This window comes from Mesoplodon densirostris, chromosome 2 (genome assembly GCF_025265405.1).
Source record: "Mesoplodon densirostris isolate mMesDen1 chromosome 2, mMesDen1 primary haplotype, whole genome shotgun sequence".
Taxonomy (NCBI): Eukaryota; Metazoa; Chordata; class Mammalia; order Artiodactyla; family Ziphiidae; genus Mesoplodon; species Mesoplodon densirostris.
In genome coordinates, this window is record NC_082662.1 from 153,581,793 (window position 1) to 153,604,537 (window position 22,745).

The window sequence follows — 22,745 nt, forward strand, 5'->3', positions numbered from 1 at the left end:
CAGCCACAGGCCAGCCCGACGTCCCCATGGCTATAGAAAAGTGGGAAGGGGCAAGGGGAAGCAAAGCCATCCTCGTGCCCCTTCTCCCCTGGGAATAACCCTCCATGTTCTTGAATATTCTTTCCCCAGCAAAGAGGCAGAACTATGGCAGTGCCCATCTTGCCAAGGGAAATACAGCAACTTGGTGGGTCTGACCGGTTTTCCTCCTGTCCTTCCCGTCCTCTTCTCTGATAATGCACGGTGTCCTTCTATCTTCTTCCTCCCTCATCCTCCCCCCCGGGCCACGCTGGCTTCCCAACTGGGGTCTTGGTTTTCTCCGTGTTGAGAGAAAAGCATGCATCGGAGGGGGGAGCGGCCTCTAGCATCTGTCGTCTTCTTCCGTGTCACTCAGGAGGTCGCTGACAGCTCCACACATCATGCCTGGTCCAGGCCCCCCGCGCCTCCGCCGCCGATAGTGCCCATTGGGCATCTGCCAGCTGTGCCGCAGGGGCGGGGCCGAGCCGATGGTGTTGGACCGGCCGAGGCTGGTAGCCACAGCTGCTTCAAAGGTGAGCGTCTCCTCCTCGCCACAGTCCGAGACGTGGGAGTCCTCGTGCAGGGCCAGGTAGGGCTCAGAGATGTAGCGCTGTGGGGAGGAGGGGTGGCTCTGCTGTACGTACCGGGGGTTGGAAGACTCGGGCAGGCTGGCGTCATTGCCCTCCAGAACTTGGGAGGTCAGTGGGGAGCCACCCTCGCTCCCATCAGCAGGTGGGGAGATGCTCCCAGTGTGTCTCAACAGGGAGCTGTAGGAAAGGAGGGGCCGAGGCTTTGGAGGGACAGGTGGGAGCTGCCGACGACTTCGTCTTGGGGTGCTGGTGTCAGAGACGGAGGGGATGGAGCTTTCACTGAGGGACCCTGTGCCCTGTGCGGCAGGAAAAACATGGCATGTTAGCCTGGGTTTGGCATCATTCCTACTTGGGACCCGGTTAAGGTCCCTAACGCCTCCTACAGAGAGCCACCAGGGTCCCCTCTGCTACCAGTCACATCCACTCAGGGATGCAGAGATTACAGGAGACTCAGGAGCCAGTACCATCGAGACCAGGGTATGTCAACTTTCAATATGCTTATGCATCTCTGGGGTCTTGTTAAACTGCAGATGCAGCTCAGAAAGTCTGGGGTGGGGCCTGAGATCCTGCATTTTTAACAAGCTCACAGGTGCTGCCGGTGCTTGGAACAAACACATTGAGTAGCAAAGATCTGGAAGCTCACTCTCTCTAGCACGTGGCACGTTGAGAGAAAGACTTGAAGCTTTGGGGAAAGACAACTACATGAAAGGTAAACAAATGCTCTAGAGTTGCTCTGTCTGGGGAACGTTCTTGGGAATTGGATCTAAGGCCATGGCAAATACCTTCCCTCATCTTCTCTTTTTTGCATCTGTGTTTTCAGTGGCATGCTAAGACTAACTTGGCTTCTACCTCCCCCCACTCATCTGCTGGTTCAGGCCTGACTTGACCTGCTCACCTATTCCCAAGGGTCTCTGAGCCCAGGGGTTGGTCAATGGGCCTCCAGCTCGGTGTTGAGGCTTAAGGTGTGCGTGTAACCTAGGAACCACATGCTCAAGATCTCCTGGGAGATTCTGGGGTCCTTCCAAGTGCCGATTTCTGGGTTCTGCTTTACAGCGGGTCTCACTACTGAAGCTTCAGAAGCCTTGAGGTCCCAGGAACGTGCACTTAGAACAAGCCCTAGGTGACTCCATTCTGCACTAAAACTCGACACCACTGCTCTAGAAGTAAACTTCTCAACTGCGTCTAAAAGTTGGCTGTGGAAGCCCTTCCTCTTCCCCACTGCTCACTGCTGATGGGTCTCACATCTGGACTCCGAGAGTATTGGAGCAAGGTAGGGCAGGGAGTGAGGGATGGTAGTCAGGAGGAAAACAGGGCCAGAGAGTGTTTTCACACAGCTCTGGTAGTTATATCTTAGACCTAGGCTGATGTTTCAGCAACAGGCCGAAGGGAGAGATGCTCTTCCTCCTGGGATGGCTGGAAGCTAGATAGATGAAGTTGAATTGATCTGACTTTTGAATCCTGTGTTGAGAGAGGAATCACCATTCCAACCAATACTAAGGGTCACATGACTGGTCAAAACTTTTCTGGCTAAAAAGCCATCCTTTCCTCTGAAATCTGCCTGAGATATTTATGAACTTATTTGTTGTGACTTTGTAACTCTGGATTCTGAGAACCAAGATGGAATGACCCCTAGACACCATTGTCTTTCTTGGGGACTCTTTGGTTTTCTGTGAATTCATATCATTTCTGAATACACAAGTGTTACGTAAAAAGCTAACCTCTTTAAGTAAAAAGCTAACCTCTATGCACAATGGATGCAGTTTCCTGTGAAGCTGAGGTCTGTGTGGGTGCTGGATGCCCACATTTTGCACCTAATGTTAACAGCCCGCCCCTCCCTGTCTTCTGCAGAGGCTCAGCTTCCTCTCCATGCTCACCGGTCTGCTGGGGGTCTGTGACCTGCCCTCGCTGGGAGACCGGGACTGATGACGTTCTGGCGACTCCCAGTCGGCCTGGGTCCCTCGCTCCTCGGAGTTGCAGCGGGAGACGTCAGGAGAGAGAAGATGCTTTCGCTCTTTCGATCGTCCCCGCTCTCTGCCCCCTGAGCGGTGGGTGTCAGACTTGTGGCCTATGAGAGATGACAAAAGCAACTATCGTAACTCTGCCCATCCTGGCAGCTGAACACAAAGATAAGTCTTACAGCTTGGGACCAGGCCCCTCAAGGACCCTGGCTTCTGCAGACATGTCAACAGGTGATCTGAAAGGGAAGAAGGAGAGAAAGACTGGAAAATTACCCTTTTGTGAAGAGGTAAGTGTGCAAGCTGCCACTGGAAAGACGTGCAAATTCAAGGATGCAATCACTCTCTTCTTCCATTTATGCTAGATACAATTAAGGTAGAATCTCTGCCAGCAATGTGGCCCAAGAATACTCTATGTCCTAAACATGGGTGTGTAACTTTTTGGAGGGAAAATGGCACTAGCAGAAGGGAATTAAGAAGTTGCTATGGGTCTTCCCTGGTGGCACAGTGGTTGAGAGTCCACCTGCCGATGCAGGGAACATGGGTTCGTGCCCCGGTCCGGGAAGATCCCATATGCCGCGGAGCGGCTGGGCCCGTGAGCCATGGCCGCTGAGCCTGTGCGTCCGGAGCCTGTGCTCCGCAACGGGAGAGGCCACAACAGTGAGAGGCCCGCGTACCGCAAAAAAAAAGAAGTTGCTATGAACAAAGTAAACACAGTTACTGTAATGCCCTAGGACTGAAGTCAAAGGATTTCACTTCTAGTCCCCTCTCTGCCACTTACTGGCCCTATGATATGGGACATGTCACTGCTTTTTTATCTTTGTTTCTTCACTTAGTAAAATAGTTTGAACCAGACTAGTGATTTTCTGTTTCTATCAGTATGACCCTTTTCCTTAAAAAACAAAACTCAAATGCATAAAACAATTCCAGGTAGCACTGTCTGGGTCGAAGTGCAGTTAGTGGGTAAAGCTCCGCCCTTGCCAGGGGGTCTCTAATGCATCCCTAAGGCAGTGGAGTGGTTTTGTAGAAGGCCCTTGGGAAAACTCTGTTTTAATGATTTCTATAGCCCTGCTCTGGAAGAAAGAAATCTCATCAGCCTTTGTGATGACTAGAGAGGGTTTTGTTGCTTTGTTTCATGATGTGAGTCAGACAGGAAACCCCCTTTGTTAAGGAGCATTCTTCCTTCACTCTCTGCAACCCCATCTTTATCTGGATTCTGTTCCTGTGATTTTCAGTTCTCGTCAGAAAGAGGCAAACGGTGAAGACTCCCTCACCTGAGTCAGAGTTCAGGCGGTGGGCTGACAGCCTCAGGGAGGAGTGGTAACTCCGGCGACGCGACTTGTAGGTGTTTTCGCTGCTTCGCTCCATGGAGAATTCTTCCAGCCAAGAGGAATTTGAACGCTTTTCCCGAATAGTGGAAAATGAACGTCTCATGGAGCTAGGGTCTGTCACCACCTGGAAACATGAGCCCCCAGAAGAACACAAGGTATGGATAAATTACTGAAGTGGTCTAAAAGTAAGGAAGATGTAGGACTGAGATTGTTGAAGATTGCAAATTGTCACTTCCCATAAATCCCTCTTGCTCAGACCTTAGCTGGAGGAGGCTGTTCCAGAAACTGTCTTTACGTTAACATAGTCACTGGGCTGGTGCAGGGCTCCTCTTCACACTCAGGAAAGCAAGGAGCTGAGGGTCCTGTGCAAGCTGCCCATAGAGCCCTCTACCCTGGAGACTCAGCCAGGACCTGCCATGAACCTTGAGCCACTCTGAAATAAGTTAGGGCAACTGTCAAAAAGTCTCCACCATGAAAGAAGCACGGCTTTGCCTTTTGTTTTTTGCCCTCCTCAGAGAAGGCGCCACCCTATAGCGCTAGAGCTTAGGAGAGCTTGTAAATGAATAGCTCCTGAGAAGGCACTGCCCTCTCTCGACCAGTCCCACCCCAGCTCCACCTTAAACTCTGGCATTTTGACTTGCCACAGATTTTAAAACAGATCCACAAAAACTTCTTGCCTCTGTCAAAACTTGATGTAGGACAGACAGACAGAAAATAGAAGCCAGGAAAACAGACAGAGAAATGAGGCGTGGCCTGCACTGGTTAGTCCAGACAGTCCTGACACAGAGCTGTGTGTGTAAGTAACTGCGTATGTGCTGGAGGAACCAGGAAAGGAGAAAAGGAAGGAAAAATACACAGGGGAAATCCTGGAAAATATTTCTTGCATGGCTGGTTGAGTCTTGAGGATGCTGAGCCCATCCGGGGGCCTGCCCTTTTGCTGGCTAGGCTGTTGTGGTTAGGGTTTCATTGGAAACACAGTGTGGAGAAGCAGGCTCTGTAGAGAAAGCCCATGAGCCATGTTTTGCTTATAGAGAAGGGGTGGGGGCAAGTCAAGGGCTCACCTGAAAATATCAGATGTTTGTTCATAACCCACCAATCCAATACAGCCCAGGATGCCACTGCATATGGTAGGTGGTGGTTGCGTTTTACCTGGGGATCCACAGTCAGGCGTGGCATAGAGGATGCCCTCCCCGATCCCGCATGCTCCTGGGTGTCCGAAGGAAGGTAGATGCCATGGTTAGAGGGCTGCACGCTTTTTAATTCACTAACCTCTGGCTCCTAGAAATAAACACACAGCCAAGCTTGTGGGACTTGATTCCATCCCATTGCTTCTCACTTCCGGTGGATGATTCTGCCTCCTCCATGTGAAGAACGGCTTTCAGAAGAGACACTTGCGTCTCTAAGGTCTCAGTTGTATGTGTATATATGTTTGTGTCTATGTGTGCACATATGTGGTATACCAGATGTCCCAAACAGAAAGCTCTAACTAGGATTGAGGGATAAGGATCACCTTTTCTAGTTAAGTATCATCTTAGTTATCACTGAGGCAATGCTTCAGATTTTATAGCTTTGTGAAATTTACCTTCTGCAAGTTGACAGTATGGGGTTTATTCTTGTAATCTGAAGAAGCCATTTGTCAATTAAATAGAAACCACTGTTTTAAGGAAAGTCACCAATTTCTGGTGTCAAGTGTATCTTCTGAAACCTTAAGACACATGATTTTAAGAGCTTTCTTATGATTGAAACCATCCAATAATGGGGGTGGGTAGCCATCTTTCAGGAATGCATTGGACTAGTGCAGTCTAATAGAAATATAATGCAAACCACTTATGTAATTTAAAATTTCCTAGTAATTGCATTTTAAAAAGTAAACATGACATTTAATAATAAGATTTTAAAATTTAAGATTTTATGTAACCCAGTATATCCAAATATTCTCATGACAACATGTAATCAATATAAAAAATTAATGAGATATTTTCCTTTTTTTGGTACCAAGTCTTTGACATTGGTATGTATTTTACACCTATGGCACACCTCAATTTGGACTAGTCACATTTCAAGTGCTCAATTACCGTATGCGGGCAGTGGCTACTGTATTGGACTTTGAGAGCTTTAAGAAGGTTGGATTGGAGATCTCTAGGGTCGTGCCCAAATCATTTAATTTTCCTGGTTAAAGAATGTTAGTTTGGCAAATGTACATGCTCTGTTTAGACAGCTAGTGTCATTGTGCAAAGAGAGCTGCTTTAAAAATGTTTATATGGGCCACCCAACAAAGAGACCTAGGAATATCTTGGACATCTGGAGATTATACCAGAAAAAAAGCATTTTACATTTAGGAAATGACACCTAAATACATGGGTTTATGAGTAGGGTACTTACTATTAAAGGAAAGGGGGCCTGAGACACCCCCTTGGCCTCAATGACCATTTGGCTGAATGGTTCCTGGTATGAACAGGAGGACTGCCTTCAAAGGACATGACATGTGCACCTGAAGAAGTTACAGTGTTTGCAGTATGTGCTTTATATGGCACCCAGGTCTGACTCAAAACAGATGTGATAACAACACTGCAGTCTACGTGGTAACAACAACTGCAGTCAACAGGTATCAGAGGTGGTGTAAGACACGCCCACACACACAAATCATGGCCATGTCCCAGGACGTCGAGCAGGGGGCCCCAAAGGATGGGAAGGAGTACACAGTGGTGAGTGTATAGCATGGGCTGACACCTGAATTGAATTACAGACACCAGTATTGACAATGAGATGATGAACATATATCCAAAAAGTCCTGGCACTACAGCTCAGCCCTGGGAAACCTGCAGAAAGGATGATGTAGTAAAGCCTCCCTGTGAAAGAAAGGACATATTATTGAGATTTTTCTCACCAGACAGACACATCACCAGGCAAGCCATAAAATGATGAGAGGCCCTTTTAAGAATTAAACTATCGGTACCAATTAGTCCCTGGGCTTTGGTGCTAATCTCCTCAGACAGGAAGGCAGGGAATTGCTCCAAGCATTCTTACCCACTTTACCAAGAACACCTTCAGGCCACCACTCATACACTGGGAGGGGGGAGTATGGCTGTCTCCCCAATACAACTGTGTACAATTCCCTGTCTCCTTAGTCACAGGAGATGGAATCACTCATTTGCTGGAGTTACTGAAGTGCTTTTTCCCCTCTGAAGGGTAGCCATTCCATCAGACATGCCCTCCACAAGCAGGCCACACCCACACTCCACCCACACATCCACTGAGGAAGGCGCTGGGGTACACTAACAGTGGGGAGGGGTCAGGGAAAGAAATGAAGGGGAGAGAAGAACACAGGTGAATTAGAATCAAAGTGACATGGAACTCACTTAATACAAGCTGTCTATATAGACTATCGCAAAGGTTGGGTTTTACCCTTTTTCTTTTCAGGCCAATAACCACCTGGACTTTAATTCTAAGCTCCAGAGGGAACTGGATCTCATGGCTCCTGAACTAATAGTAAAGTCCATCATCTCTGGGAGTCCCATTTTAGCTTTGTATTATCAAAATCTAAAGTTCCATCTGTCATCCATTGGTGCCATCCATCCTTATGATGATTCATCCTAAGGCTCCCTCTCAAAGGCAAGATTTCATTTGTGACTTCTGCTTCTCCATTTGATGCTCAGGGCATAAATTAAGAGGGCTTGGCCTGAAGCATTGTAAGTTCCTGAAGCAGGTAAGGAGACTCTGGGGTTGTAAAACCTGAAGAGGGAGCGTTTGTTAAAGAACATGAGAGACTCAGCTATGAAAGGGGAGATGGCAGGAAACTTTCAGGGTAATTGGTTGGACTATCAGAAAGGTTTTTTTTTTTTCTGATGGAGCAAGGCTATGGAATAAAATTTGAAAATGAGAGTGGGAGGGGTCGGGAAACCAAGGAAGTATTTTTGAGGTCATGTAACTCATTCATTCACCAGAGATTGCTGTTCCTGGAATTGTCCATCATCAGCTGGGTCCATACAGGCCAACTGGAATATTTCCTGCGGGGAGAGTGGACTCATCGAAGGGTATCCACTCCGGCCACTCCTGCAAAGCAATGCCAAGTTCAGAGGTAATGTGTTCATGAGAGAAAGAGAAACAGTCATGATGTAGTTGTCATTACCAATTCCCACCCAGACAGGACTTCCTTCCCAGCAAGGGCAATACCCTTTAGCCTTGGCTGGCTTGCAAGCCTGGTAACTTACAGGTGGCTAGCCCTAGAATAGAAAATTTTTTTAAAAAAGCATTGGCAAAGAGGAACCATTGTTTTCAACCTGCATTTGGAACCATTCATCATTTTGCTGGTGACTAGCATATCTGTGACAAATGACATCATTTGTCACACTCAGCCATATGGAAGACCAATGCTCGATTGTAAACCTGTTTCTGCTCAGTTTCTCCATTCGGCAGAAAAATGCCATAGTTTAAACAGTGAACAGTTTGTTTAAATATTAAGCAGTCATGGTCTTTTAAAAAATTTCCTCCACTCTCATTAAGAATATGGTTTTATTGTGCCAACATCGCTGGCCAAACCAAACCATTCAATGCCATGAACATTTATTGAAGGACTGCTCTGTACCAGACACTGTCTGTTGGCGTATGAACTGCATGGAACGATTTCAGAAGAGGTGAAAGAGGTGACAACGTCTGGGTCGATGGCTACGTATGTAGGAGGATGCTTCAATGGTGATGAGGTAAAAGGACAGGGGCCGAGTTGGCCAAGTGTTTAGGGGCCTCTGAATGAAAAGCATGGAGAGCTGTTGCAGTGTGCCTGTTCTTAAGCCACGGTTTGGTACCTGAAAGACACCCTCAGCCAATGGGATCCACTGGGATCCACTGGGCTGGTTAGGAAAAAACAGAGGCAGCCAATCTTTCCTGAGAATTCGGCTGCTGCCGCCACTCATTGCTACTAGGACAGTAACAGTTCCTCTTGGACCTAAGCCAGCATGCAGACTGAGCCTCCTGATCACAGGAAGAGGAAAGTGGTCAGTGACTGGGGCAGCGGCTCCCTCAGTGGGTGTGGAGTTAGGAGGGAGAGATGGGACACCGTCTCTGCCAGTGTCCCATCTGCTCCAGAGACAGCCACTGCAGAGTCTGCTGCTAATGACTGCGAGTCCGGTGGAAAATCCGAGACCTAAGCAAGGATTGCCAGTTACTGAAAAATAATCCATTAGACTGGGATCATAGGGGAAAATCTGAAGAGCAGACTTTTCACCCAACCTGTCCCCTTGCTGCTAGTGAGGGCTTTAGCTGAATTCTTACAACTGCTAGAGAGCAGTCTGCTATTTAAACGACTGCTTAAATGTCAATCATCTTCTTCTGTGTGCCTTGGCCTGAGAACCAAGGGAAACAAGCACTGCTCTATAGGAAATGGGCCCCCTTTTGTCCTACAGAAAATGAGTAACTTCAGGATCCCCAATAGGTAGACAGGACCCTTAAAAGCACTGAACAACCTTATAGACTTGAAGAATTTAAACCCTGAGTAACCTCTTACTTTGAAAACCTTGTCTGGCTTCTCACTGTTATCAGGAGAGAGTCCAGAGGCCTCTTTCATGACCCACTTCCTACCTGGCCACCCTCCTCTTGCATTACTTTCCCTTATTCCCTGAATTCCAACATGCTGGGCTCTCTCAGTTGGTTGAATGTGCCAGGCTTCTTTCTGCCTCAGGACTTGAATAAAGGCTGTTCCCAGAGTGCAGGATGCTTCTCAAACACCCGGTCCCTTGCAAACTCTTTTTGGAATTCATCCTTCAAAATTCTTCTTAAAAGTTACTTCCTTAAGGAAACCTTACCTGATAAACTTGTCAGAGGTCTCTCTCACATGCACTCAGATCATAATGCATTTTTTCCCATCCTAGCACTCACCAGAACTGTGATTAAATCATCAAAAATGACACGTTTTTTTCTTTCTGATAATTCTGTTTCATGTTTGTTTTTCTACCAGCTGTAAGCTCAATGAGAGAGGAGCCCTGTCATGTCCACCACGCTACCTCCAAAGCAATCTCTACTTGAACAATTCTGGGCTCTAGAAACACAGATGGTTCCAAAGAACCAGCCTGCTGCTCCACCAGCATCTCCGTTTCAGGAAATGGACCAACATCCACCTAGAAGCTCAAACCAGAAACCTGAGGGTCATCTTGGATTCCTCCCTGTCCTTCACACCATGTAGCAAATCAATCAATCACCAAATCCTATCCGTTCTGTGTATTAATTGCCTCTCAAGTCTGATTCTCTCTCCCCATTTCTATCCTGTTAGTCCAAGCCACAGTCTCATAATATTCACAATTGCAGCCACGTACTAAATGGTGTTCTATCTCTCGAACTGCTTCCCTCCAATCCGCTCAGCCCACACTGGATTAAAGAATGATCTTTGGAAAGACCAAACCTGATCATGTCACTCTGATGATCGTGTCACCCATTATCCTTGGATGACACTAAACTTCTGTATCCTGCCTGTAAACTTCTGTATCCCTACATCCTGGCCCCTCCAAATCCATCACCTGCCACGTCCCCTGATATCTCTGTGCTCCAACCATCATGACAGTTCTTAGGTTCCTTAAACTTACCATACTTTATTTCACCTCTTGAAGTGCTTGCTTTTGAGTCTCACTCAAATGTTACTTCCTCAGGGAAGCTTCCTCAAATCCTCAAACTACGTGAGTTGCTTCCTTTACACAGAGTCACAATAGCCTACCCTTCCACACTTTAACCTTTATCACGCTTGTAATTTCTTTCTTAAGAACTGTGTCCATGGGGACTGTGATCATCTTGACTGAATCCCCAGTGTCTGAGCCAGTTTTTGGGTCACACCGACTCTCAGTAAATATTGGTCAAATCAGTGAGTGAATGAATCAATAAACATATGGGACAGAGGCTGGAATAGTCCAATGATGGGAGTTAATCTGTACAGCAAACTGTTGTGGCTAAAACAGATCTAGATGGTGGAGGGTGTCCTCTATTTCTAAGCCAAAGACCCTTGAAAAACACTGTAAACTCTTCCAAGGAGGTAGTCCTAATACTCTAATCATACCTCTTGACCACCTTCCTGCACAGACCAAAGATAAACATGTACTTGTTTTTCTGTAGACAGGAGAATCCATACCTGCTACTTTAACACTTCACGTGTTTCGTAAAAATGACCAACGGCCTTGGTCGTTTTTCTTCTTTTCCAAATGCGTTGGATTGTGACCTTTGAAAACAATGCTTTTCAAAAACAGGTCTCCAACACCACAGGCAGAAAGAAATTTATGGCGTGAGAGATTCCAAATGGTATTCTGACTGAGGGCTCATTCCTAAGCCTGGGATTTCACTCCTCTGACAATTACCGAAGTTGTGATATTTAGTGATTTACTGGTTCCACGAGAGCTAGACTGGGAAAAAGTCACTAATCATAACCAACGACAACAAGCCATTTACGTTGGGTAGAGGGACCCTTTGGGTACATCACTTGTGAGGAGAGAAAGAAAGCATTAAAATGAAGCATGTATATTACATTAGATCCTTTATGGCTAATGTCCACATTGGGCCTAAGGCTTACAACTCGGAAGAATTGGCACATTCCTTAATTAGGGTTTTGTTTCCACTTTCAATATAGAAAATTAACCAAAAATTGTTTTGCCTGATTTAAGGTTCTTTTTGTTCATTACAGATAACACAGTGTAGTGGGAAGACTCTGGGCTTGGAAATAACTGACTTAAATTCCAATTCAGCTTCCTACCAGCGATATGGCTTTGGGCCACTTAGTGAACCTCTCTGAGTTCACTCTAAAGTGATGATACTAATACAGCCCCTTACTTCCTTTGTCCATTCACAGCGCTCCCTGTCTCTGGAGCTGGCCATACCACCAAACACGCTCAGCCTGCTTTTCTATTACCCCTGCTGAATAACCATCTTAAGATACAACACGTTGTCTTCTCACCTTCAGAGAGGGGATCATCCATGCATCTCAGCATTAGTATTAGCTCGGGCACTTCTAGGCAATGAGTTTCTGGGTCTGCCCGATGGCACACGTGATAATGCAAGCAGGGGAGTCATGGACTCTCTGGTTATACTCACAGGCCTGAAACGGGGTCCTGCTGGAGATAAGGCAGGGCTTTGGCATTAGCAATGATCTCCTGAGGCAGAGATGACGGCTCCATCCGCTGGAACATGGGTGCATTTTTCTGTGTTAAAAGTGGAAAGGAGGAAAAAGGAACTCAAATGACTGTGGGGGGAACATACCACTCGAGTAAAACAGGAATATGACTGATACCCTGTTTGACTATCTGAACCTCTCTGCCCCACTGGGTTTCTAATCCCTTGATCCTAGGGAGGTTCCTGGACCCTGCAAAGCCTGACCTCTGCTTCTAAGCACTCGCAGGGCACTGTGCCCCAGGGATGCACAGGCCTGTCCCTTCAGGGCCCCACCCACCCACCACGCTGTCCTTGACCTTCACCTGTTCCTCCAGCTGCTGCCTCTGCTTCTTCACCTTGCTCTGTTTATAGTAGTCCATGATCATCATTGCTGCATAGATTTTGCCCACAGTCAGGTCGGAGGCTGAAGACACAAGTGTGGCATGGAGGGGAACAGGGAGAAGACACGGGGGGAGAGTGAGGACACCTAGGAAGCAGGTTTGCCCCTTCGGCCACCCACCCATCCAACATTTATTGAGGGTTCCATCTGTGCCAGGCACTGAGGCTACAGAGTGAATAGGTCCCCATGTCTAGCCTCAGGGAGCTTCCACGGCCACCCAGGGAGGGTGATGTTACCAGTGATGTGCAACACATTAGTAAGCACCTCCCCACCCCCAGAATGGTCTAGGTTTCCATCTCTTTGTAACACCACCTTTTCCCCAACGGCTTCAAGGTTTGCTGAACTGTGTTATGTGGAAGGACAGAGCTATGCAGCCAAGAAGTTTCATCCACAACCACAGTGACCTATCTTAAGGAACTGTTTTCCAGTGTGGAGGCTCCCCAGAAAACTGAAACTAGAACTACCATGTGATCCAGCAATCCTACTCCTGGGCATATATCCAGACAAAACTCTAATTCAAAAAGATACACACACCTCAGTGCTCATAGCAGCACTATTCACAATAGCCAAGACATGGAAGCAACCTAAATGTCCATCAACAGATGAATAGATAAAGAAGCTGTGGTACATATATACAGTGGAATACTACTCAGCCATAAAAAGGAACAAGATAACGCCATTTGCCGCAACAAGGGTGCAACTAGAGATTATCATACTAAGTAAGTCAGAAAGAGACAAATAACATATGATGTCACTTATATGTGGACTCTAAAATATGGCACGAAATGGAAACAGACTCACGGACATAAAGAACAGACTCGCAGACATAAAGAACAGACTTGTGGTTGCCAAGGGGGAGGGAGGGGAGGGGAGGGAAGGATTGGGAGTTTGGAGTTAGTAGATGCAAACTGTTACATATAGGATGGATAAACAACAAGGTTAGTATAGCACAGGGAACTATATTCAATATCCTGGGATAAACCATAATGGAAAAGAATATAAAAAAGAATATATTTATGTATATAATTGAGTCACTTTGCTATATAGCAGAAATTAACACAACACTGTAAATCAACTATACTTCAGTAAAAAAAAAAAACAAAACTTTTCAATTAATGACAAAAGGAACTTGAAAAGTGAGGGATTTTTGTTTCCTAAGAATAAAAGAGCACCCTTATCTCCTTGATCATTCTGTGTCCCCCCCAAAGATGTGGTCTTGCGGGGCTGGGCCCACAGTGACAAGGATACCCTGGAGGAGACCCCACACCTTTGGGCATGGGCACAAGCAGATCTAACATCTTCTGGGACAGGTGAGGCCAGATGGCCAGGGTCTCCTTCTGTAGCTCTGAGTCTAGCTGCTGCCTGTCCGCACCACCTAGGGGAAGATACATTTATTAATAGCGAAAACAGAACAGACACAGAAATAACAAGGATGGAGGGAGGAGGTGGGGAAGGAGCTGAGTCAGCATGGCACCTCATATTCTCAGAGGGGATCTTGGTACTTCGTGACAGTGGACCTTGCAATACTGGGTTTTTCTGCTTTCGAAGCAGAACACATTTTGGCTCCGTTTTCAGTGACTCAGGGATATCCTGTCACAGACAGCCGAGGCCCTGGGACTAAGATCAGCCTCATTCATTCACAGAGGCTCCCAGCTGCTCAATATATCAGAAGGGGAAATGCAGAGAGCCACGAGCCAGCCTCCTCTGCCTTTATACGTGTATCAGTTCTTCCAGCGATCTGACTCCAGAGTCTGAGTGACCTGATTTTAAAAAGGATTTGGGTCAGGCAAGAGCAGAAAGCTGGAGGCCCATCTGGAAGTAGTAAACCCTTTCTTTCCTAAACCACTGAATTAGAAACCAAGAGGAACAAAATACTGCCATGACAGCACCTGCCACAGAAGGCTTCCAAGCTGTTAAAGGCACCACATAAGGAAAAAAAAACAAAACAGAACTAAATTAAAACTCCTTTGTTCAATCAACAAATATTTCTAAAATGCCTACTAGGTGCCAGATACCAAAGATCACATACTGTTGAAGTCAAAAGGAGGCTTAGTGATTATCAAACCATTCATTTCACCAAGAAGAAAGGGCAAATATAATAGTTATTGTAGCTCAGAGGTGAAACAGGGACGGTACTATTTGATCTCCAGGTCACTGCATCATCAGATGGATGAAAGGTCAAACATTTCCATCCTGCGCCACCCTGCGTGAGTTGTTTCAGAATCTTTTTCCTCCCAAAGCTTACTGACCTTTGGCGATTTTAATGTCCAGAGCTGTCCGGATCAGAGCCATAAGCGTGGAAGTGAAGTGGACAGTCATGTCCTCAGCCACTGGCATATTCATCAGGACTAACCTCTGTGTGAAAGAAAAGAAACAGGAGGAGGAAAAAAATATATCGAGAGAAACCTTGGTGAGAAGGGAGGAAAAGTGCAGAGGTCAAGTGCAGAGACAAAAAAGAAGGGCAAGGATTCCCCCGTCCCCTGTCCCAGTCCTGCCCTCTCCCTGCTTCTCACTTAAGGCTCATTGGCTGCTATTTTGTTTTGCTTTGTTTATTTCTAGGGAATGATGCCAAATTCCAAGGGAAGAGGGACAAATCATTCTGTAGGACTCCTCCACGGTCCTAAGAATGTCTTTAATAGGGATTCCTAAAAGCAGTGGCTCAGGGGAAGGAGTCAGCTCTGTGAGGTGACTCCATTCCCTGTTTCAGGGCTGCTCTATAATTCCACTTGTCCCATGAATACCCCCAAAACTCACATGGGGGAGATTTTGCTTTGCTTATCTGACTTGAAAGATGCATCCTGATGCCCCCTTTTTGAGTCTTTAAAAGATGAAATTTGCCAGCACATGGTTGAACATGCAGAAGTCCAGCTTATCCAAAAGATGAAGTGGAGCAGAATGGAAAAGTGGGAGAGTGCAAACAAGGTCTAGGGGAAGAGGGCTGGGGAGAGCAGAGAAGAGAAGGGTGACCAAGGCAGGAGCAGAGTGGGCAGGCCTTGTTCCCCTCACCCAAAGGAAGGGGATCAAACTGAAATGGCCAAATCCACTTTCCAGAGAGTATCTTGCTTTTGGAATTCTTTAACTTTTCCTCCAATCCCCACATCCCTTCTCCCACTGGGCTTCACCCCAGAAATTCAAAGAACTTAGGGCCACATTCCACCACCTGGTACCGTTAGATGTGGAATCATGAGCAAAAAAGGATGCCAGCCCCTAAGCTGCAAAGGAGGAGCCATGTAGTGGGGTGGATAAGGGTCCCTAATGGGCACCCCCCCACACCATTCCAATGAGATGCTCTCTGGAGCTTTAAACTTGGAGGTAGCAGCAGGAGAAGGTCCTCCAACAGAACCACCAGCCTAGCAGGAAGGCAAGTGTTTCTTCCCAAGACAGGGTTTCTAAAACTCCATTGGAACATCTGGCTTAATGTGATGCCGCAAACACGGTGTCTTAGAGTGTAAGGCCAGTTTCTTGTTTGTATCTGACTTCCATCTCTCTCTCACTTCTTTAGGCTTCTAGAGAAGTGGCAACATTGCTAGGGTGTATTCCTAGGTGAAGGAAAGAGCTCCAGAGTTCTGGGTCAGTCTAAACAGCAGTGGGGAATTAACAGTAGCTATTATTCATTGTGGAGAAAAAGTTCAGGCCCCAAGGCTCTGAGCACCCCAATGGCAGTTGACTCCCAATGTACGATGCTGTCCTAAGCAAGCTGAGGGGAATCCACCCACAACTCAGTCATGCCAAGAAGGCAAATCTAATGCTGAATGCAACTTGTGTCCATCATCACCCTTTCCTTTGAATTGCCAGGAAAAATGGGTAGCTGGGCTAATGGGGAAGGGAGCTGCATCCTTCATCATATATCATGGGATGGAGGTTGTTGTTCCTCTTTCTTTTCTGGTACCTAGAAGGAACCATGCCATCATCCCTCCCTACGTCATGGAGGAAGAAATTTGTTAAGAGTTTTCCTCTCTCCTAAAAATTTCTTCTTGAACCATGTTTAGAGGAATTTCTGCATTATTTCCTTAGCTTATCTGATTGAAGTTTTTTTTTTTTATAAGCTCTGATAGCTGTCTTGCTGTAGGCTTTCTTCTTGCCCATATATGCTATTCCACAGCCCACCACTCTGCCTTCTCTAGAAGGAAACATGCTACTTAACACTTTCTTTCTAGTAACCCACTCACAAGAAGCCACACACTTGTAGAAACAGAATAACGTTAAAAAAAAAACCCCACGTCTAATAGTCTTACACACCACCTTGTGTATCGATTCAGGACTTCATCCTTCTGTGAAGCTTCATGACCTTTTCATCTCATCATTCCTTTTTTCCTTGGTTCCCTCCTCTCCCTCCCCAGCCCGGCTTCCTCCCCACATTCTGACATCCCCACAGCTGGCGCCCATTTCCTGATGGTCACTAGCCCAGAACAAAGGAAGAGGTGGTCTACCTTATATGCCACCTTGGAGGGACATCTCTTGCCGAGGCCTAGCGGTGGTGACATGAGAGTCAGCATTTCATACATCTCAGTGTAATGGATGCGGCCACTGCTCATGGCGGAGTGGTAAGTGGGGATGGGGGCAGGGTGGCAGGGAGGGAGGGTGGCAGGAAAAGGATGCAGACAGGGAGGAGAGGAGAACAGGCATTCCCGGGGAGCCAAAACAAACAAAAGAGTACAGAAAACAGGAGAAGAAAAACGAAACAAAATGGACAAACAGGAAAAGAACAGGAAACCCGTTAATCAAGGCAAGTCGTACACGTGTCTCCATCCTGGTGCGGATTTATAGCACACCCAACACAGACCCGGGAACGTGGCAACAACCTTTGGTCTCTGCACGGCTGTCACAGGGACCAGTTTTCTCCTCCAGGATGAGCATCACCCTACCTGTTCACTCATCCATCCCCCATACAACACAAGCTTGTCTTCAATTCCCAGGGCTGTGTGAGAGTGGTATAAACCAGATAGACGGTGTTCCAGCCGTGGGTTAGGATTTCTGGCCCCGGCTGGGGACGGGGGTGCTGGCCTGGAAGTCAGGCCTTCCTCCTGCTCTGAACCCGCAGGCGGAGCATCGTGTATCCCCCTCTGTGCTGTGAGTGCAGCAGGAGACGGCGGCTCGCGCTGAAAGTGCTGCGCTATGGCTGCTGGGCAGAGTCGGCCCGTTGCTTCCACCTGGCTCTGGTGGCAAGACTGCTCTTTGTGCCCCAGCATGCCCCGGGGGCGACGGCATGCTGGGGACAGAAGAAACAAAACCAGGAGGAGGAAGAGCATCTCGCATGCCATGCTGCCCTCCCCGGCTCTCCCACATGCGGCTGCAGGTTTCACCAGGGTGGAGTTTAAAGAGTCTCTGCAGAGGCAGCTGTTCGGCCTCCTGAGTATGGGAATCACTTGTCACCATCCCAGGCCAGCTCCTTCCCATCGCCCAGCCTGGCATCTTCCTGGGCCTAAGTCGTCTTCCAGCTGCCAGACTGTGCTACGCGCCCGGGAGCCCGCGCATCCCTCCTGTAACGCCAGGAGAGACTTCCTTATCTAGTGGGCTTGGCCTTGGACAGGGGCTGGGTGGAGCCACTGTGCTAGTTGCAGAGGGAGGATCTGTGTGCCCCGGAACAATGTCCTCGGTCTCACAAACAAACAGTGACTCGGCAGTCACAACAGAGCCCTCGGTGCCTCCAATACATGGCAGGACCCTCAGGCAAGAAATCTGCTCCGAGCCCCCCGTCCTCTGCTGGGACCTTCCCAGACCCTCTGAGCTATTAAATTCTCCCACCGACTCATCCTCTTTGCCTTCTTGACTTATCCTCCCCTCCTGCCCTCATTTTTAAATTATTTCTCACCTCCCTTTTGTCCTATAGCTTTTATAATCGCTTGTGGCCAAACTATGCAGAGCTGGGCAGAGGTAGGCATGGCTAGAATCACACTTTTCTACACCGTATATGGGATGATGCTACTCGTTTGCTAAAAGGAAGCCCTCTGTCTCCAGGGAAAAGAAACCAGAACTCCTTGCTGGATTCAAAAGATTTCTGCATTCTCTGGAGGAGGGAGAGGTCCCTCTGGTTAAATCCACAGATTAAGGTGCAGTGAGAAAGAGAGAGAGGAGAATGTGTGTGTTATACGTGCACGAATGAGTGTGTGCATGTGAAGAAGACAGAGGTCAAAGCAGCCTCCGTTATTAAGTCCTTAACTCTTTTTTTATCCGCCTTCCCCCCAAAACGTGCCCTTCTTCCTTGTGTAACAGCTGCTGGTTCTGGGAGGGTTTGGACCTCTTTAAACTCAAAGGAAAGCAACATGAAGGTTCCCTCATGTGGCGCAGTGGTGGTGGAGCAGAACGGAGAGGAGGGGGGTTGGAGGCTGCACCCCGCCGCCGGTCACGGTCATGGTCATGGTCACAGCTGGGGACCGGAGGCAAACCTTGCAAGCCACCCTGTAGGGGCAGTTCTCTCCCAGGCCCAGAGGTGGCGAGATCACCCGCACTAATTTGTACATATCCTTATACGGGATCCTGCCGCTGTAAAGGAAGCACAGGTGGGTTAATAGGACACTCAGAGAAGGGTAGGAGAGAAACGACAGCCTAGCCATGAAGGGGATGGCTGGAAGAGGAAGGGCGGCTTCGTTCCTTGGGCCCGGCAAAGCCAGATTAGTAGAGACTGAGGACGAAAAGCATCAGAGAACCACCAGCTTGCAAACAGCAATGGCAAGTATCAGAGAACCATCACTGCAAACTGCACTGCCTCGAATTTTCTAAGGAATCGGAGCTCATTCAATGCCTAGTGGCCACGAGCACCCAGAGATATCTGTTGGGCCTACACCTGGCCAGATGCAGAAAATGGAGCCTGGCGCCAGCTAGGCCTCTAAGAACAAAGCCCACCAATTCACAAATACCTCTGACTGCCACCAAGAGCAGACACCAGGCTGCCGTGAAGCAGACTGCAGAACCCTTTGCTCTTCACAGACACTGATTACAGTCAGTTACTCAGACCCGCTTGTCAGGGCAGTGGGAAAGTCAGCCTCCTTCTACAGACTGCGAGAAAGAAATTTCCCATTAGGTTAATTAGCAAGGAGCACAGTTGGCATGAGGGAATTTGCAAAGGGCTTTGCTTCTCTTTGTGGCAGATTGTTCCCCGAGTTCTGCTTGGGCAAACTCTTCTCAATTTGGCTGGAGCCTGCCAGGATCTGTGCTCAGAAAGCAGCCTGCAAGGGAGCCGAAATGCTCTCCCGCCAGCCCTGCTCCTGCAACCCAGCCCATAGGCAGCTTGGTCAGATCCAGTCAGAATTCCAGGAACACTGTGGCCTATCTTATCACTCCCCTTTCACAGAGCCTGCTAGAGAATGCTGATTTCCTGTGTAAAGGACAGACTCAACAGTTGATTGATTTTCAGTGGCTAAAGCATCTGCTCCCTCAGGGGCCAGAACAAGTCAGCAACAGCCAGGGATCTGAGGGTCTGGACACATCCTGGTACAGATCAGGGTTTCCACCGAAATTATAAGCAGGCATTCTCCACCTCCAAGCAACCAATCCTCGCCAGTGATGTCGAGACTACAACTTTGCCCCAGTGTCACTCTTCCTAATTTTTTCTTGATTTTGCTGTTGATTCCTCCTCTTCTTCCAAATAGCAGCTCAGCCGTACTTCCAAGTCTCTTGACTCTTGAGGGGAGGTTCATTTTACCATGTGTTCTTTTGTTTCTTATTGTGGATGGGACGTGGGTGCGTTGGTCCTGCTGTCTTCAGGCTGATGTGCTCTGCAACCTGTGTGTCTCCTTTTTGAAGACATTGGCTTACTTTACCTTGGTTAGTCTCCCCTCTCATCTCATAGAGAAGGCCAGTAAAACTATAACCAGGATAAGTTACGCTGTGAATTTCAAAGTAGACACAAGAGGTTCTCCTTGGTCTTTTTGCTCTTTCACAGCTCATGCGTCTGAGTCTCATGATTAGTTCTCATGGAATTGTTCTTCCCAGCAGATGGAAGAACTGGGGAGCAGCATGTTTAATGCCTGAGGCACTTGGGTCCCAAAATAATGTGAACCCCAAGAAACTGGGGTTTCTGAGAGCCAAGGGCACCTGAGTGAGGCTAGGTGAGCAATGAACTCCTTTGCTAGCAGCTGCTTTCTCCTCTCTCAGGTGAGTGGAGAGGTCCCTTCTTGGTCTCCCTATCCCATGGCCATCCAGCTTTACAGACACCAGTTTTTCATATTTTCTTTCCCATATGGTAATTAATTATAACAGTTACATACATGATTTAATATAATCTTCACAACCAGCCTTCAAGGGAGGCAGGATCATTACCACTATTATACAGCAAACGTGGAAGCTCAGAGTGGTTGAGTGACTTGTCCGAAGCCACAGAGCTGACAAGATACAGGCCTGGCTGCATTCCCCTGTAACACAGCGCCTACTGCATTCTAAGCAGCCTATCCTACTAGAAAGAAGGCCCAGAAAGTAAAAGCCATTGCTCAGCCATTGTAACAGGAACGGATTTAGAGAACTCTGTGCTAAGTCATTAATAATTACTGAGGGGAAGAGGAATTCTGATTCACTCTTTCAACATCTAAAGCAGTGACCCAAGTTCAACAAGCCTCATAGGAGGACAGATTTGGGAAGAGTCTTAGATTATGAAGTAGTTCCAGGTGGAAGCAACGTGGTCCATTCCCATGAAGCATGGAATTTCTTGTAGTATTTTCAGAGGGGGACCAGAATGGATAGACTGGTGAGATAAAATCCTAAAACTAAGATGACTTGGGACAGAAAAGTTCCCATGGAGTGAGTGCTCACAGCACTCTTACCCTGTCTTCAACTGTGAGGACCAAAAGGCTGCCTTTGAACTCTAAATCAGGGATTAGCAAACTTTTTAAGTAAAGGGTCAGATAATACATATTTTTGAATTTGAGGGCCATGCTGTCTTTGTCACAATATGCACCTCTGCCTCGTAGTGTGAAAGCAGCCATAGACAGTACATAAATGAGCATGGCTGTGCTCCAATAAAACTTTATTTGCAAAAATAGACAGTGAGCCACATTTAGCCCATGGGTTATAGTTTGCCAGCCTCTGCTTTAAAGCCCAGAAGGCACAATATTACTTGAGAACTACTGGAAAGTGAAAAAGACCTAGGGAGGTCATCCCCACAAATTCCTGCCATTTAACTCAGTTCCATGCAATAAAAATCCACAAGTATGTAAGCAGTCAGTTAGAAGAAAAACTTGCTTGCTTTTTAATATAATTTCAGAGTTATCTGAAACTGTACCTTTTGAGAGGGATGAGAGAGAGAAAAGACTAATGTCACTGACCATGGTGGCCAGATGTCCAGCTGGCCCCAAAAACCCTTGTCAACCCCCCTGGTGACTCAGAGGGGTCCACTAACCATTTTGGAAGCTCGTCTAGGGACTGACTCAAACACTCTGAGGTGCAGACTGTGTACTGAGATAGGCAAAGAAAGGGAAAAGCCTGTCACAGAAGGAAAGAGAGGGGAAAGGAAGATAAAGAAGCTAAGTGGCCCATAACTGGCTGGATCCCAGAGCCAGTCTGAGGACCTGGCCTCTTCCACGGGCCACAACCAAGAGGAATCTCCTCTCCTTCTCTAACAGGCAAGCATGGGTGGCTCCAATTCCAACCTCTTCCTTGAGAACTCCAGAGGCCCTTGATATGGGCCTCACGGAGGGCGCCGAGAGGCCTACGCACCATGCCGCTCTGTCATACTCTGCCCAGACACGGACAAACTCGTCCAGGTGGTGAGGCCCCAGGATGGATGAGTCCCGAGTCAGGTACTCAAAGTTGTCCATGATGACGGCCACGAACAGGTTGAGCATCTGGAGGGCAAGGGGGAGAAGAGTTAGGAGAAACCCAAAGCAGAAAAACAGGCTTCAAGGCAAATAAAGAATTCAGAAGCTTGTAAGGCTGAAGCTCCTAACCAAAGCACTGTTGATCCTGCTGAAGGCAACACAGCATTTTCACGACTGAACTACACGTCATTCTGCGTGCATTATGATGTCACTTTCCTATGCCACTTTATATGTGCAAAGTACTCCTCAGTCGCTTTTGTTATCTATTAAATTTCTTTAATTGTTAGTGCAGCAGCAGCAGAGGGAGCAGCAGCAGCAACACGTCTCAAAGGCTAGAGGAAGTCAAGGCCCGACACCAAGTCTCCCTTCCAGCCTCCCTCCCCAATCCTTGCTCCCCAAAGCGGCCAATGAGAGAACTGGTGGGATGCCTTATAGCGGATGAAGGGCTCACTGTGCAATAGCTTGAAGCTGTTCACGGCTCTTAAGTGCTTCCAAGATCCTGCTGTCCCGCTTATTTGTTCAACAACATTTATTGTGCACCTACTGTGTTCCAGACAGAGCTCCAGGTGCTGGTGGTGGGAGTTAAG

The 22,745-nt window shown here is 47.6% G+C and overlaps 1 protein-coding gene across 3 annotated transcripts in view; it reads right to left on the minus strand.

Annotated features, from left to right (window-relative positions):
- Window positions 1-358: 358 nt before the first annotated feature.
- The window catches only part of CACNA1E (calcium voltage-gated channel subunit alpha1 E), a 300,372-nt gene continuing 277,985 nt past the window's right edge, over window positions 359-22,745 (minus strand). For 2 of the 3 annotated variants that reach the window (XM_060088531.1, XM_060088530.1), the window contains 10 exons: window positions 22,058-22,185; window positions 16,840-16,936; window positions 14,659-14,764; window positions 13,677-13,784; window positions 12,333-12,433; window positions 11,953-12,059; window positions 7,833-7,944; window positions 3,835-4,015; window positions 2,480-2,670; window positions 359-901 (listed from right to left, as the gene is read on the minus strand). In XM_060088531.1, coding sequence (XP_059944514.1) covers window positions 359-901; window positions 2,480-2,670; window positions 3,835-4,015; window positions 7,833-7,944; window positions 11,953-12,059; window positions 12,333-12,433; window positions 13,677-13,784; window positions 14,659-14,764; window positions 16,840-16,936; window positions 22,058-22,185 — 1,674 coding nt within the window. Of the gene's footprint in view, window positions 902-2,479; window positions 2,671-3,834; window positions 4,016-5,040; window positions 5,170-7,832; window positions 7,945-11,952; window positions 12,060-12,332; window positions 12,434-13,676; window positions 13,785-14,658; window positions 14,765-16,839; window positions 16,937-22,057; window positions 22,186-22,745 lie in introns of all 3 variants that reach the window. The other variant, XM_060088529.1, reaches the window with a different exon arrangement.